The sequence below is a fragment of the Gopherus flavomarginatus genome, chromosome 2 (genome assembly GCF_025201925.1).
Source record: "Gopherus flavomarginatus isolate rGopFla2 chromosome 2, rGopFla2.mat.asm, whole genome shotgun sequence".
Taxonomy (NCBI): domain Eukaryota; kingdom Metazoa; phylum Chordata; order Testudines; family Testudinidae; genus Gopherus; species Gopherus flavomarginatus.
The window spans coordinates 142,048,119-142,064,484 of NC_066618.1; the positions used below are offsets into that span (position 1 = coordinate 142,048,119).

At 41.0% G+C, this 16,366-nt stretch overlaps 1 protein-coding gene across 1 annotated transcript in view; it reads right to left on the bottom strand.

Annotated features, from left to right (window-relative positions):
- MYO10 (myosin X) overlaps positions 1 to 16,366 on the bottom strand; it is a 254,009-nt gene that overhangs the window by 92,996 nt on the left and 144,647 nt on the right. The window contains exons 5-14 of the mRNA XM_050937621.1: positions 15,206 to 15,340; positions 12,518 to 12,642; positions 11,451 to 11,464; positions 11,244 to 11,328; positions 10,114 to 10,217; positions 5,850 to 5,979; positions 3,780 to 3,898; positions 1,257 to 1,403; positions 970 to 1,070; positions 659 to 725 (exon numbers count right to left, since the gene is read on the bottom strand). Of these exons, the coding sequence (XP_050793578.1) occupies positions 659 to 725; positions 970 to 1,070; positions 1,257 to 1,403; positions 3,780 to 3,898; positions 5,850 to 5,979; positions 10,114 to 10,217; positions 11,244 to 11,328; positions 11,451 to 11,464; positions 12,518 to 12,642; positions 15,206 to 15,340 (1,027 nt within the window). The remainder of the gene's footprint in view (positions 1 to 658; positions 726 to 969; positions 1,071 to 1,256; positions 1,404 to 3,779; positions 3,899 to 5,849; positions 5,980 to 10,113; positions 10,218 to 11,243; positions 11,329 to 11,450; positions 11,465 to 12,517; positions 12,643 to 15,205; positions 15,341 to 16,366) is intronic.

Consider the following 16,366-nt stretch of genomic DNA (forward strand, 5'->3'; position numbering starts at 1 on the left):
AATAAAACACAGGAGGACAGAAATAAATTGCAGAAGTGACCTGGAGCCACTATGGCAGTGGGGGGAAAACGGGCAATAAGAGAAGACTAGATACATTGAAATGCTAAGTTTACCATTCAGGAAAAGGAATTTAAGAGTAGAGATAGAATATACAACCCCCATCTCAACAAAACCCCACCCAACAAAGCAATTTAAAAATTGTGGAACTAATTTGATCTTTGTCAACCATCCTACAGTTCATTCTGCTTGTATGTTTCATCTCTTCCCTCCAGCCATTTTTATGTCTTGTCTATTTAGGTTGTAAAGAGTTCAGGCAGGGACTCTCTTTATCTACATTTCTACAGTGCCTAGTGCAACCGAATCCTGATCATGGTTGAAGTCCCGAAGCATCACAGTAATGTGAATCTCTCTCCAAGCTATCTCTTTAATGATCTCATCAGGATTGGGAGGGGTATATGTCCATTAAAGTATACTGATCCTATGAAAGTGATCCACAATATACTAAAGCTTGAAAACCACTGTATTAAAAGATCAACATTTAAACAAATAAAATATAGGCCGTCTTTTGACCACATGCTGCTTTAAAATTCCTGCTCACATAAGTGATGAGAACACAGTAATCTGTCCAAGCATACCACAATATCAAATAACGTATTACCTTTTCAATCAGGTCCAGGCACTCTCCATTGTCTGTCCAGTCAATATCTTTCCAAACTAGTCCTTCTCTATTGTAAGAAAAGAGAGGACATTTTATTCATAATTACAAACGTGTTAGGAGGAGAGGCGGTTTGCTATGCCTATCATGCAAGTTAGGGTAAAATCAATTAAAAAAAAATAATGATATGCAGCTATAGGCCAGGATTTTTAAAATGTGCTTATGGAAGTTAGGCACTCAAATCCCATTGAATGTTAAGGCTTTGGTTATTTCTCTCCCCTAGGCACCTTCCAAACTCCAGCTGTAATTCTTACCTGCTATATTCCAGTTGCTCCAAGGAAAAAATGTGCTTGTTGAAATATTCCTGAAGCTTTTCATTTGCATAGTTAATATTGAACTGCTCAAAATGATTAACCTGAAAAACCACAGACATTCAAAGGTAAAAACTTCCAACTCCATTTGTTTTGTAAATGATAAACTGATTTGTTTCAAGTCCTAAAGCATTTGATAATCCAGTTCTAGAGAAGTTAAATGGAATTGTGGAACAATGGCATACATAAAAATTAAAGAATAAATTCCCAGCAATTTTTTTGGAACATACCTCGAAGTTTTCAAATCCAAATATATCAAGAATTCCGATGGACTTGAAATCTTCTTTGCCTCTGATTCTGCTGTTGATTTTTTTAATAACCCATGCAAAACACTGGGAGTAAAGCGCCATAGCCACAGAATCTCTGCTATCTACTGCCTGCATTGGAGAGGTAATACACAGCATAGTAATTTAATTATCACATTTTGCCAGTGTCCTTTGCCCAGTGCAATGAAAAAGTAGTTTTATATTTCTATCAGGTCTGTATACATTACATTGGTTACAATTAAAGCACTAATGATTGAAAGCTCCATTGTGAGTTATTGTAACTCAGTATTTATACTGCATTTAAAAAGAAGTTAAGGTTTCAAAGTCAAACACTCAAAAATTAGGAAATACCACAATAAGGGTGTCTGTGCTACCTAAATTCAGCTCCTTTGTACATAAACATATATAATCTGAATGTACAGTATGCTTTTCCCTAATCTCATTCTCAGAAGCGGCTGAACCATATTTTGCTGAAACTTTCCAAAACTGAGCCTGAGGTAGGCATCTATCTGGCTTGGGAAATTTTAACCCAAATGGTTCTAGTCTTACAAAGTTATAGGCAACTAAAAATAGGATCCTACAGTGAGAAGTGGCGAGCAACTTTAAATAAATAGAGATATACCTATCTCATAGAACTGAAAGGTCATCAAGTCCAGCCTCCTGCCTTCACTAGCAGGACCAAGTACTGATTTTGCCCCAGATCTCTAAGTGGCTCCCTCAAGGATTGAACTTACAACCCTGTTTTTAGCAGGCCAATGCTCAAGCCACTGAGCTATCCCTCCTCCCTTTAACCAAAGGAAGCCCTTCCTGCTCCACCTACAGAGGTCTATATAGACTGGTCTGGAGAAAGTGAACAGTGCTATTTACCATTTCCCACAATTCAAAAACCAGCAGTTATGCAATGCAATTAATAGGCAGCAAGCTGAATAACAAGAAGACGTACTTTTTCACCCAATGCATAATGAATTGTGGAACTCATTGCCGTGGGATGTTGTGAAGGTCAAAAGTATAACTGTACTCAAGAAAAGAACTAGGTAAGTTCATGGAGGATAAGTCCATCAATGGCTATTAGCCAAGATGGTCAGGGATGCAACCCCATGCACAAGGTGAGTCTAAATCTCTGACTGCCAAAAAACGAAGAGGAAAACTGGGTGGATCACTCCAACTGCTCTGCTCTGTACATGGCCCTGAACTTTGGTACTGGCTGCTCTGGATAGACCATTGATCTAGATCAGCATGGCAGCTCTCATGTTCTTGTAATTACTAGATGGACATCCATAGAGATTTCTAAAAATCTAAGGGCCAGATTCTTATCCTACACTGAATAGCTCTGTACCACAAGAGAAGCCTCAGTGCAATCAACGGAGCTACCTGCAGAGTAAGCTGCTACCCAATGTGAGTCAGGATATCAGCAGAACATGCCCCTAAATAAATACTTAGGTAGTCTTACCTTCACGGCTCTCAATAACATTTCTTATGATTACCTCTCAGGTGCTGCCTCCTTTTATGCTCCTCTAATCCTGTTTGTTCAGCCCAAACTGCTAATCTGAATGCCCCCATCCCTTTTGTACCCCTTTTCCACCCTGCCTCCGCCATGCTTTCTTTCCTGCTGCTCTCTAGGACAGGAAGACCCTTCATGACCGTGGGAGCTACAATTTCACTCTCTTCTTCCTCTCAGCCTAGTCCCACAACTCCTTCTTCAAGGACGTTTATACATTATATTTCTGTATTTTATGGATTAAGATTTTTTTTAAAAAAATGTAACACAGAAGCAGCATGCATTAGCTTCCCAAATGACTGGACAACCAAATTGTTTTTGTGTCTTGACCACCGCTTCTTCCCCATCCCATGAGGTCATCTACTCTTGTTCTCGTCTTAATTTAGGCCTTAATCCTGCACTGGGATCTGCTAGCCTGGATTCCTGCACTTGTGCAGAGACTCATTAAAGTCAACTGAACTCTACAAAAGGCACAGGGCTAGTGGATCCCATGCAGGATTGGACCCCTAAACAGGCAGGGATTTGGTCTTTATCTATGTTATAAAATGCTATGCACATCTCTGGCATTATGTGACTCAAATCATAACAACTTGTTTTAAAACCATATTAGAAAATCCTGTGATGTATTGGTTACTTGAACCTCCCCAACAAGTTATCTGACTAAAATTCTGATGCCAGCTTCTTAGGGCTTGTCTACATAGGGACTCTGAGGAAAATTAATCCAAATGAACCAAAGGTGTGAATTAAAAGTGGATTATTTAAAGTCAATTAAACCCCTTTATGGACACAGAAAGAAGACTACTTCAATTCTAAATTTGTTAATTTGGAATTTTCCTGAGTACCCCTGTGCAGACAAGCCCTTATACATGCTTCAAGCTGTTGGTTCATTGTAGTCATTGACCTCAATGGAACTCTGCGCTGGATTTACATCAGATGAAAGTCTGGCCCAATTGTTTTGTTAAAATATATCTGAAGTGGTATGTCTTTACCTGTTGTACACTGAGAGGTGTTAAGATTTCTTCTCCCCTGAGTATCATTGATCTCTGTGTCAATGCTTCAGTCAGTTGTGTTGAGTCCAACCCAAGTAACTCTGCAGATCTGCCCAGAGCTAGCAAAAGAAGGAGCCAAAAATAAATACACACGTGTATGCAGAAGGCACAATTCTCTCAACATTTTTTTAACCTACTGTAATTAGAAGCAAAACCCAAGCAGCTTCTGACAGAGACTAGAAAAAAATATTGAGTTGGATTCTCTGGTCTGCTAAAGGGACTTTGCTCTCCTTATGCAAAGTGCTGGTAGAAGTAATGTAGCTGCCTTCTACACCAGACATCCCTCACCTACAGCTTAAGTGGGCACGATTGAGCTCCATTCCTGCTCTAACTTCCACTGGAGCCAGGCAGCCTTTAATCAGGGAACCAAACCTGGCTCCCATCAGCCACCACTCTCATCCACTCCATTGGAGAGCAGAACTGGCACCACCGTCTACTTCCCATTTTCTTTACTTTATGCACTTAATAGCATTCTGTGTTGTTTCACTCAGTTTTCACTCTCTTCCCTGTACAGGTCAGGTCAGTCAGCCCTTCTTAGTCATGTTGATGTTTCACCCAGTAATGGAGGAAAAAAGCACATTTTAAGAAATAGGAAAATGACATGGTAAACCCAAAAAAATTAGCAAGGAAGTTCAGGGACAGTTGAAATTCTGGAAAACATTTAACTCATATTTGAAACTAACTAAATTTCAGAGTGAGAGTGTCCCTTTAATTCTTCCTCTGAGAACCTATAATCATAAAGAAATTGTCAGTCACAGAGGTCTAATATCCCCTGAAATATATGCATAAATCCAGCTGCTAATGCATCCCAGTATACATCTCTATATAGGTTAAATCCCTGTACTCATTTTCACTGTCAGTCGAACCCAGTTATTAATGTCTGGATGCTCAACTTCAGAGAGACAAGGTTGAAATATTGTCTTAAAAATGCATTTACAATAAAATTGATACAGTGGTTGTCTAAGTCACTTATTCCTTTTCAGTGCTCCTGAAACAATAGGATACAGTGTTATAAACGTGCACAAAAGAAAGAAGCTTATTGAAAACACCCCCAATTCATTACAGATCACAGTTGGAAGCCTTTAATTTGTTCTTAACATAATAAAAATCCAAACCTAATCTTATTGCTAATACTAATGTTTGGTTTTATGGATATAGAAACCTAATACCCACTTCCTCATTCATTAGAAGGTACTTCTGCTTTCTCCCCGGATCATGTAGATGTTTCTGGTGAATAGAAGAAGAGTTTGTCCAAACTGTGCATCTGAATTTGCACTTTGCCATTATTTGGTATAAAAGTAAGGGATAATGTCACTGTTCCCAAACCCAATCCCTGAACTTTCTGTCCCATGGTTACACAGCTTCAGGTGTAACTTGCTGACAAGGCAACCAAGTCAGGAACAGTGCACTAAAGTCTTGAATCCAGAATGCACTTAAGTCTCATCAACCTAAGAATGAAGCATTCCAAATTCAGGACAGCATTGGCTTCAGGGGACTTAAGCACATGAGGAAGTTAAGCATACGCTTGAGTTCTTTCCTGAACTGGAGGCAGAGTTCAGTGCCAAGGAGTAACTCATTTCATCTTCATAAAACAACAACGATAGCATTTTAACCATCATTCACAGATCTTAAAAAGGAACCAGAGACTTTTGTCCTGCATGGTTTCCAACAGGAGCGGCGCCAGGGTTTTTGGCGCCCTAGGCGCAGGGCCGGCTCGCCGGTCCCGCAGCTCCGGTGGACCTCCCGCAGGCATTCCTGCGGACGGTCCGCTGGCCCCGCGGCTCCGGTGGACCTGCCACAGGCATGCCTGCGGATGCTCCACCAGAGCCCCAGGACCAGTGGACCGTCCACAGGCACACCTGTGGGAGGTCCACCGGAGCAGTCTGCCGCCCTCCCAAATCCTGGCGCCCTAGGCGACCGCCTAGGTCTCCTAAATGGAAGCGCCAGCCCTGGTTTCCAACACTGCTATTAAGCAATCATGGACATTTCCTCATCCCATAACAATCTCACCTGTTTTGAAGGACACCTGTGCCCCACCAGCAGTGATAAACTCAATGTTCCCTAGATGCAGAATTCCAGCTAGCAGCCTAAGAACTTCTCGCACCTCCTCCTTGCTGAACTGCATCACTTCCATTGCAGTCTAGAAGAAAATATTTCTTTCAGTTTGTGTCTGATTTTATTGGAGAACCGGAAACAAGCAGATTATGGAGGATAAATTACAAAACACAACAACTGACTTTTGCAGACTTTAGCATTTGAAACGACATAGGGACAGTGGAATGGGAATAGCAAATGCATCTCTTGTCTTAGCCCTCAATCTACACAAGCATTTTAACACATGATGTGTGCAACTTTAAGCACATAAAGTAACACACTGACATCTTTAAAATCTCATCCCCCTGAGTGTCATTGACCCTCTAAAGAGCTGTTCCACTGCAACAGAATGTTATTAAAGTTATGCTTGTGCTTGGGTACTTTACAAGATCAGGACCATAGTAAAAAACCTCACTAATTTGTACTAGCAACTGGGAGGAATCTCCCCTGTGTGTTACCAGATTTTGCAGATTAGTCCTGGAAGCAACCAAATGTGTATCATGCAATGTACGTTGTCAGTGCACTGTAATTTAGTTTTACTTGTAACACTAATGTTCTGCTTCATATTTTGAGAAATTAATAAAGTCTAAGTGAAAAACTCATTATTGTACGCTACTAACTGGGGTGAGACACAATTTTTTTGTGAAAACTACTAGATTTACGGATGAACAAAGTAAGAACGCCCACGGTTCCACTGTATAACAGGAACAAAATGAACAAACAAAAAATCAATGTAAAACATGTATTATTTGATTAATGCAAGAAAAACAGACAACTATTTTCTTTGGGAATGGCTTGTTTTTTCCAAATGTCTCTCTATAGTGCTGCAATCTCAACTAGATTGCAAATTCACTGTAATTCATGGTTTGCACTGATGAAATACTCTTAATTCAGGGACGCGGAATATACAGAGCATGACATATTTGAGTAGGGCTATTTCAGTGTGTTGTATTTCTGTGCAAATGTTATTACAAAAAGATGGTCTTTGGTCATAGTGTGTATCGATAATGACAATAGTGTCATTTTGCAAAACGCAAGCAGCACTGAGAGATGTTTTTGCAACTGCTCTCGGAATTACTTCCTCCCCACAAAGGAGCTCTACCCCATGTCAGCCAGCTTAGGGTTTGAGGAAGAAGTTCTCTTCTCTCCTCTCTCTCATACCTATCATCCCTCCAAGGCATTGGTAGGGGATCGTCCTGTTCCCCCTGCCACACCTCCAGTCACATACTTGCAATAACATTTTTAGTAAATAAGGAGGAAAGGGATATCTGCAGAAGCTCTGGGAATCCATTCCACTGTGTCTGCACAGAAAGAGCTGTTATAACTACTACTAAAATCCCACAGAACATACAACACCTTTTAGTACTGTAGACCTGAGAAAATGTACACTCTTCCAATACACAATAAATATATACGATCGCCAATACTTTGTAGGTAGATTCATAATTTTATGGTCACAATGATCATCTAGTCCAGTGGTTCTCAAATCTTTCTGGGCTCAGGACCCATTCATAAACCTTGATGGCCTGTCACAACCCAGTAAATAGCTTTAGTGCAAAAAACACCTGTCTTACTAAGTATTCCTTACCCATGATATAGAACATACATATTAACGTAATTGGTACTAAATAATGACACTGTGCATACCATAACAGCAGCTATTGCAGTTCTGGTTCTGCAGGGCTGGCTGGGCTCCAGACGTGGTGACATTCAGATAGCAGCACCACTCAGTTTTGGCTCAGTTTCCCTAATGAGGGGCTGCAGGGCCAAGTTTTCGTGAGTGGTTTTGTGACTTGTCAAATGAGGTCACAGTGCCACTCACTCAAATTTGGTCTGGCTGCCCACACCGCCCATCATGATGGAGGGGCGGCTCAGCCAAAGCCCAGTGGCACTGTGACCCCAGAAGTCACAACATCAGAAGTGAGGAACTGAACTCAGCCAGCTCCGTGGAACTGGAGCCTTTAGGTTCATGAGCCACAGATTGAGAAACCCTGATCTAATCTGAAATCAGCATAACACAGACCATGGAACTTCACCCAGTAAATCCACTTATTCCTGATGATTTTTAACAAATTTCTTGTGCTTGTCTCTAATCCTATCAGCCATAGTTATAGCTACAGAGGGAGGTACAAGCTGAAGAGATTTTATTAATAGGATTCAGTTCATGGCACAATAATAACAGATGTCACAAGAATACTTAGGAATGCATGTGTGTGTGCTCACACTGCAGATCCCCACTCCACTGGAGAAGAACTTTTGGAACACAAAGGAAAGAAAAACGTCTAGACGGGAAATCATCTATAGCCTCTTGGAAAAGATCATTAGAATGCATATGACAGAAAGAGAAGAATGAAATACGGCTTAGGAATTTTGAAGCCACATTCTCAGACCTTAGGAAGAACTGTAAGGAAACAAGGGATGGGGGTGCATGAAACGGGGAAGGAACAGGATCCCATGATGCAAAATGTCCTTGTCCCTCATTATAAGGAAAGCTGTGTGGAAAAGCCCCCATTCTGTTCCCAAATTTCTGCTTCTAAAATACTCCAGAATGCAAGATTTACATGTCAAGTTAATTTCATGCTCTACCTGCCTCAAGCCGATTAGCGCAAATTAAATGTCATGCTACTCAACCTGAACTATATGACTGCAATGCGTATAACATCTACTTCCACAAAAATATTTCTGTCACGAAATTAGGTAATTTTACAGTTGTAAAAACAAATATACATAAACACCTTTTAAATAAACTGTACAGGGCCATTTTTATTGGTTTTCAAATCTCATAGAATACATGCCACACTGAAATGGTGGTGGTACTAGGAAAAGAAATTGGTAATTCTGGTAATAGTAAGAGTCAGCTAATTACTGTAGCTAATCGCTGATGCTAATGTGAGTGTGAAAGTTAAGGCTACCTAGAGCAATCCTCAATTAATGTGAGTGCCTCCATTTCACCCATGTTTCCATTCTATTTAATAATTGTATTTGATCACTTACTCCACATACCAGATTATCTTTATCGCACCCTTCTACTCCAAAGGCACATGGCTAGAAGAGATTGGAAAGATGCAGAAGTCCACATACTACCATGGATTTGCTATTTCCATATTTCAGTAAATGCTGCAGAAAGTGTATGAATCCTTGAAATGAGAGAAGCAGCAGAAATATGTACACTGGTCATGTAAAATAAGGTGGCTTGTTTTCTTTTAGTAAGAAGGTTAATGTTCCCATAAAAGAAAGGCTGCTTCCTGCTTGCTCGGTATTTTTATTTGACAAATTTTGTATAAACTGTCCCAGGAGCATAAAGAGCAGACAGATAAGGAAGTGATGCTTCTCTTTTATACACACAGCCAGTCCTCACAGTGTACACCCAATAGTTATGAAGAAAAAAGCCATCTAGTTTATTCCAGATACTAAAATATTACACAAGGCGCAAACACTTTTGGAATGGGATGGGAGTGCTACACTGTATTCTAAAGGCTGCTTGGGGTTAGTCAGGTAAACAACAGAACACTTGTTTGGTTTTGTCAAAAAAAGTGGGAATGAATCAGAAAATGTACAGGTTCTCAATCAACTGTGAAACAAGATGCTTCATGCTTCTATCGCTCTCTGTGTACATCCCTTGTTATATATCCTGTGGTGTCCTATTTCGGACATGCATTATTAACGTATTTACTCTATAGCATCCTATCCTCACCATCATGCATTGAGTAATTTGCACCTAGGTATGAATGCATATGTCCTTTGTTATAAACTACTGTAACGGTAATTCTACATAAGTCGTGGATGGAAGGTAAGGTGGGTGAATGTCTGATTGCCTTCCACTGCTGTCTTCTTTGTTCTGCAATTTAATTGCTTTCCTTTCCAAGGAGTGGTGGGAGAGTGACTTCATATCCTGCAATCAAGGAAAGAAACACTCCCTGTGATAGCAAAGTGTATGACAAAACATTAATCACTTCTGAGCAACAGTAGACTCTGATCCTCCATGAGGCACCTTATGCCCATGTGGAGTGCTGTTCAAGTGAATGGGATTGCACCTAGCCATGACCATGGACTGATCCTTCTGCAGGATTAGGACCCCAGTTAGCTGCAGATCATGATAGCTTTCATTGAAGCCACTAGCAAGCAAAGAGAAGTGAAACTTATCACCCTTGAATGATAAAGAACTGGTCGAACAACTCACAATGACTTCCTTGAAGGAGTCTTTGTCATTGATTGTCTTATCCGCTATACATCCGGACTGATTCAGGTAGTGGTAGTGCTCTGGTACAGATAAGTAAAATGCATCTGCAAAGAGAAAACACAAGTCACCACCTTAGCAGTTAAAAAAATAATTAATGTTTCATTTACTTGAGATATACATGAGCAGGGACACAAAATCAAGTGGTTTATAGCAGTGGTTCTCAACCAGGGGTATACACACAGGTCTTCCAGGGGGTACAGCAACTCATCTAGATATTTGCCTAGTTTTACAGAAAGCTACATAAAAAGCACCAGCAAACTAAACTTTCATACAATGACTTGTTTATAAATTTCTATATACTAAACACAGAAATGTAAGGACAATGTTTATATTCCAATTGATTTATTTTATAATTATATGGGGAAAATGAGAAAGTAAGCAATTTCTCACTAACAGTGTGCTGTGACACTTTTGTATTTTTATGTCTGATTTTTTTAAATAAGTAGGTTTTAAGTGAGGTGTAACTTCGGGGTACGCAAGACAAATCAGACTCCTGAAAGGGGTACAGTAGTTTGGAAACGTTAAGAGCCTCTGGTTTATAGCAATGGAAAATGTATCACATTCATCGGATAATTTTCATTTTAACTAGTTGTGAAACACCATGAACTGTATAGTTGGCCAAAAAGGTGGTGCTAACACAGCTTAGACATTTTTACACAAATGCTATTTCTCTTGCTGGGGGTTAACCTTCATGACAAAGGATGTGAGAGTATGATTCCTTCTCCTCTCTTCCCTTTGGAATTTCCTAGTGCTCAGCCAAGATAGTCAGGGACAAGCTCACATCGCAGTATCCAGCCTGAGTGACTATCCCAAGGTCACAAAGTGAGTCTGTGGCAGCTGGGAATAAACCCCAGGAGGCCTGGTGGCATTCCTATGCTAGAGGCACTGCTTGTAGCAAGATGAGCTCACAAAACATGCTCGGTGAATTCAGATTAAATAAATAATCTATTTCTCTTGTTTGGTTATTGGTTTACCACAGCACTGTCACCGGAAGATGGTGTTTCATGACTGAAATAGTACTGGCAAAGAGCCATTGCAAACAGTTGTGTGAGCTGAGCTTTGTCACTCACCTTTCTCTTCCTCTTCTATCCCTGCCAGCAGTGCATAGAATATGTGATAATTTCTCTCCCCAGGGTTCTGCCTTACTACACGGTTCTGTCAAAGCAAATAAGAATTCTGTTTAGGGGATTATTTTAAAAGGGAACCTATTTAGCAGCAATTTTTGAGAAAGTCTGTGAATAAAACAAAAATACTGATGACAGCAAACGTTGACTTACTTTTTCTAATAAATCTTTAGTGTGGAAGAAAGTGATCCATCAAGGAATAAAATGGTGAAGTTAAAGAACTATATGTTTACAACTCCCTAGTGGCTTGACTTCAGAGACTAAAAAGAACATTGTGGTCTGTGTCATGTACCTGTTCGCACAGCAAAAGGAGAGTTTCCACAACTAACACATTCAGCCACTTCTAATCCCAAAAGTTTTTTCAACAGAGCATACTGAAGTATTGTCATATTCTGGACCAAATCAGGATTTGAAGTGACACCTACCTTTCTGCTTATCTTTCTGCTTGCTGGTTAGTTTGGTGCCTGCTTTAAGGGTGAAATTCACCCACCTTGCATGAACTGTGAACAAACAATTTTTGTGCAAAGATCTAGGCAGGATTTGGCGGTTGAGAGTGTGGGGACAGAATCACCCCCCTCCAAGACATGCAAGTGGGATGCAGCTGTTCCACAGAAAGTAATCCTGCTACAATGCAGGAATAGCAATCACAACCCAACACCCCTATACAGGGCCTATGCCTACTTCATCTACGTAACTGCAAATCCTGAGGATACACCCCTAATTCCCCAACCTGCAGTGTCCTATGTGGAACTGGTGCATAGCCCAGAGCTGCAGAGAGAAAGCAGTGCGGCCAACCTGAGGATACCGCCTCACACAATGGAACCTCTCACTTCTGCTCTGTACAGGCCTTTCCCTGCCCATTATGCCCTTGGATGAATTTCACCTGGCTGGTGAAGAGCTGGTAATCAGAGTTTTTCCCATGAAGCTAAGACATTAGCTCACTCTGAAGAAACATACTCATTAGCCATAATACCAAAAATAAGAGAGGTTTGGTGATTTTATATCTAGATAAAGGCATGGACAGATGGACACACACACTGAATCTGGACTTACTGATTTCTCTTGAAGTTCACCCAGGACAGTTTTTTTAACCTGGAATCTTTGGGTGTAGGCAGAGGGACAGGCAAAGGCCAATATTTCCCCCCACTACTCTCCACAGAACAGGTACAGGGAGCACATCACCCTGAACTACAAAGGGACTTAGCAAGAAGAGAGGATACAATCTACAATTCTTCCTCCCTGGATGTTTCCCTTCTGACAGATGTTCAGCTGAACAAACTTCCCAAAGCGACTGGAGTTGTTGTTGTAAACAGTCTTCGCGTTGCCAAAAGCTTCCATAATTGGGCTGTGAAAATAAGGGAGGACGACAAAAGTATTAACTTGTGACTGGAATGCCACTGATAGGAGCACTGCACTCCAGTGCTCAAGGAAAGGCATAATCCCCATAAAGCCCAGCTCTAACATTATCCTCAGACATGGCCTACATCCTTACTCATTACCATAGCTCTACTCCAGGGGGTCTCAAACTTCATTGCACCACCATCCCCTTCTGACAACAAAAATTACTGCACGACCCCAGGAGTGGGGACTGAGTCCACCTGAGCCCCACCATCCAGCGGCCAAAGCCAAAGCTCCAGGGCTTCTGCCCCAGGCAGGGGGCTGTAACCTGAGTCTGACCACCCATGGCTGACGCCCTTAGGCCCCGGGCCCCAGCAAGTTAAGCCAGCCCTGCTGATCCCATTAAAATGGGCTCGTGGCTCACTTTGGGTTCCTGACCCCAGTTTGAGAACTGCTGCTCTAGACAACTCAGTTATACCACAGGCTGTATGCCTGCAGGTAGTAAAGTAGCTATAATATTATATAACAAAAAGACATTAACCACTGTACAGCTTTGCGTATATAACCTAAATAGGTTTTATTATAACAGGTCTATATTATAAGTGTTGTTTAGTGTTTGCATTATAGTAAAGACAGAGGCCCCCGGTCAAGCCAAGACCCAATTGTGCAGCGTGCCATATGTGTGTATGGGAGACCATTCTTGTCCTAAAAACTTATACAATCTTACTTTAGTGGATGAAAACAGAGATGAGGGAGGGACAGGGAAGATGTATGACAGTGATAGCAGCAGATCTGTTCATTATCTAGCTGTGTGCACAACTTCTTGTTAAAACGTTGAGTGAATTTAGTGCTTGTGGAAGGTACCTGATTAACAACAGATAGATCTATCAAATCAGCTCGCCTGATTTTCCCTTACCTCAGCAAGCTACCTGCAGTTGCCCTGCTGATCCTTACTACCCCCTTCTGTTTCCCTTTAGCTCCCCCTCAAATCTCTCTCCTATCCACCAAATAATAAAATCTCCCCACCCCATCTGCCTCTCCCTCCCTCGCACCTCCTGCTGCCTTCCTCACTCCCATCCCCTCAGCTCAGCCCCAAACAAAAATGAAAAAAAAAAAACAATTAAGAAACAATCCCAACTTGTACAAAACCACTTCACGCATTGCACAGAACCATTCCACTGGTGATCCTGTTACTGTGACCCAGGCCCTCCCCACTCACGCTTATTGTTTTCTAAATGCACCCATGTGTCATGTGTAAAATAGATTGCAAGTTCTTCAAAGCAGGGACAGTCTAGTTTGTTCTATAAAATGCCTCACATTTGGGTGATTTACAAATACATAACACAAATAATCAGTAATGCTATAGCATCTGAAAGGCAGGCTTCGTCCATGTTCCTTAGGAAGGAACAATCAGTTTCACACATACAGAATGGGAGGAGACTGTCTAGGAAGGAGTATGGCAGAAAGAGATCTAGGGGTCATAGTGGACCACAAGCTTAATATGAGTCAACAGTGTGATACTGTTGCAAAAAAAGCAAACGTGATTCTGGGATGCATTAACAGGTGTGTTGTAAACAAGACACGAGAAGTCATTCTTCCGCTTTACTCTGCGCTGGTTAGGCCCCAACTGGAGTATTGTGTCCAGTTCTGGGCACCGCATTTCAAGAAAGATGTGGAGAAATTGGAGAGGGTCCAGAGAAGAGCAACAAGAATGATTAAAGGTCTTGAGAACATGACCTATGAAGGAAGGCTGAAGGAATTGGGTTTGTTTAGTTTGGAAAAGAGAAGACTGAGAGGGGACATGATAGCAGTTTTCAGGTATCTAAAAGGGTGTCATCAGGAGGAGGGAGAAAACTTGTTCACCTTAGCCTCCAATGATAGAACAAGAAGCAATGGGCTTAAACTGCAGCAAGGGAGATTTAGGTTGGACATTAGGAAAAAGTTCCTAACTGTCAGGGTAGTTAAACACTGGAATAGATTGCCTAGGGAAGTTGTGGAATCTCCATCTCTGGAGATATTTAAGAGTAGGTTAGATAAATGTCTATCAGGGATGGTCTAGACAGTATTTGGTCCTGCCATGAGGGCAGGGGACTGGACTCGATGACCTCTCGAGGTCCCTTCCAGTCCTAGAGTCTATGAGTCTATGCTGCCTTATCAATATATTTCAAACCTGACCTAGAGCTCCACTGACTTTTATTTTGATTTTCAAAAATTAGAGCTGTAATTTAAAATGTATGGGGGAAAACAGTGGAAAATCCATAGTGCATATGAAATTATAAAAGAGAAAAAAATCACTGGGAAAAACCTGCAATGTAAATCAGCAGCTCCACATACACCAAGAATTGGTGTCTGCTACACAGAATTTACAGCCAAAGAACCACAAACACTGGAGATCGAAAAGACCTCGCAGGTCATCTGGCCACTCCCTGGATGCTAGTGCAGGATTATTTTCCAGTGTTTTGTGCAGCAGTCTAGTTTTAAATATCTTCAGCTTCAGTGGTTGTTCTACCTCTGTCACTCTGTATTGCGTGCAACACTACGGACCACGTATGAGGATATGAACATAATACCTGCTCTCAAGAATAGCTTGCTCCACACAGGAGGTCTTTTCCTTACAGGACAGTTCCAGCGAATGTTGGCTCATGGCAGATAAGAACTTGAGAATCAGCTTAGTACTTTCTGTCTTACCAGCACCACTTTCACCACTGAAAGACAAAAAAAACATACCACAGTGTTTCTACTTTGACTATGCTCATGGAGGGAAAAAAATCCTTGGTCTGGCCTACATCAAGGCACTCACAAGCCAAAGTGAAGGGAGTGATTAGCGAGGGCTGTCAGACCATGACAATTGGAATGAGTGAGATTTAAAACGCTATGAGAATTTAAATGTCTCATTGGAACACAGTGCTAAACACATAATAGCTCCACGCTTCTACAGGACTTTTCAGCCAGGATCTCAATTTATTAACATATGACAAGCATCCCTTCAACTCCTCTGAGGCACCCTGGGGCTACAGAGATGACATAATACACCACCGCTGAAATGCAGCCACCACGGAATGGAAAACAGCACAAGGAGGCATGGCCATATAGCTACAGATATGCTAAAAACTGCTGTAAAGCTAATCCAAAATCAGGAGTCTTCTACCACATGGGGGAGACTTGGTAAGGCTGCAGCATGGTTATTTGTAGAAGGATAACCATAGGGGAGGGAGCCTTGGTATGAAACGGAGCATTAATAAGTGTGTAGGAGATCATCTATGCACATTTATGGCACTGCATACTTAAATATTATTACTACTGTTCATAATAAAGATGATGATGATGATGATGATGATACAGGTTGCTTTTAAACAAATGTTTTTCATGTAAGGGCAGACTCTGAACTTAGTCATACTAGCATAAATCCACAGCAACTCTATGTACATTTACCTAGTCCTCACTCATTTTTATTTTACATATACAAATATCATATGTATAAATTATATTTTATTTTAAACAGAATCCAAAAACACACCTATTGCCTCATATAGCAACTAATCTGATTTGGTAAAATTATATGCAAAATTTGTGCCAAAACAAAGGAAAAAGTTAAATGTGCCGAGATTTTGATGTGACACATTTAAAGACCCACTGATATCTGAAAAAAGAGACCATTTAAAAACAATCAATGCACAAACAGAATATGAAATACTGAATTTCCATTACTAGACCATTTGCCTAAAAACAGT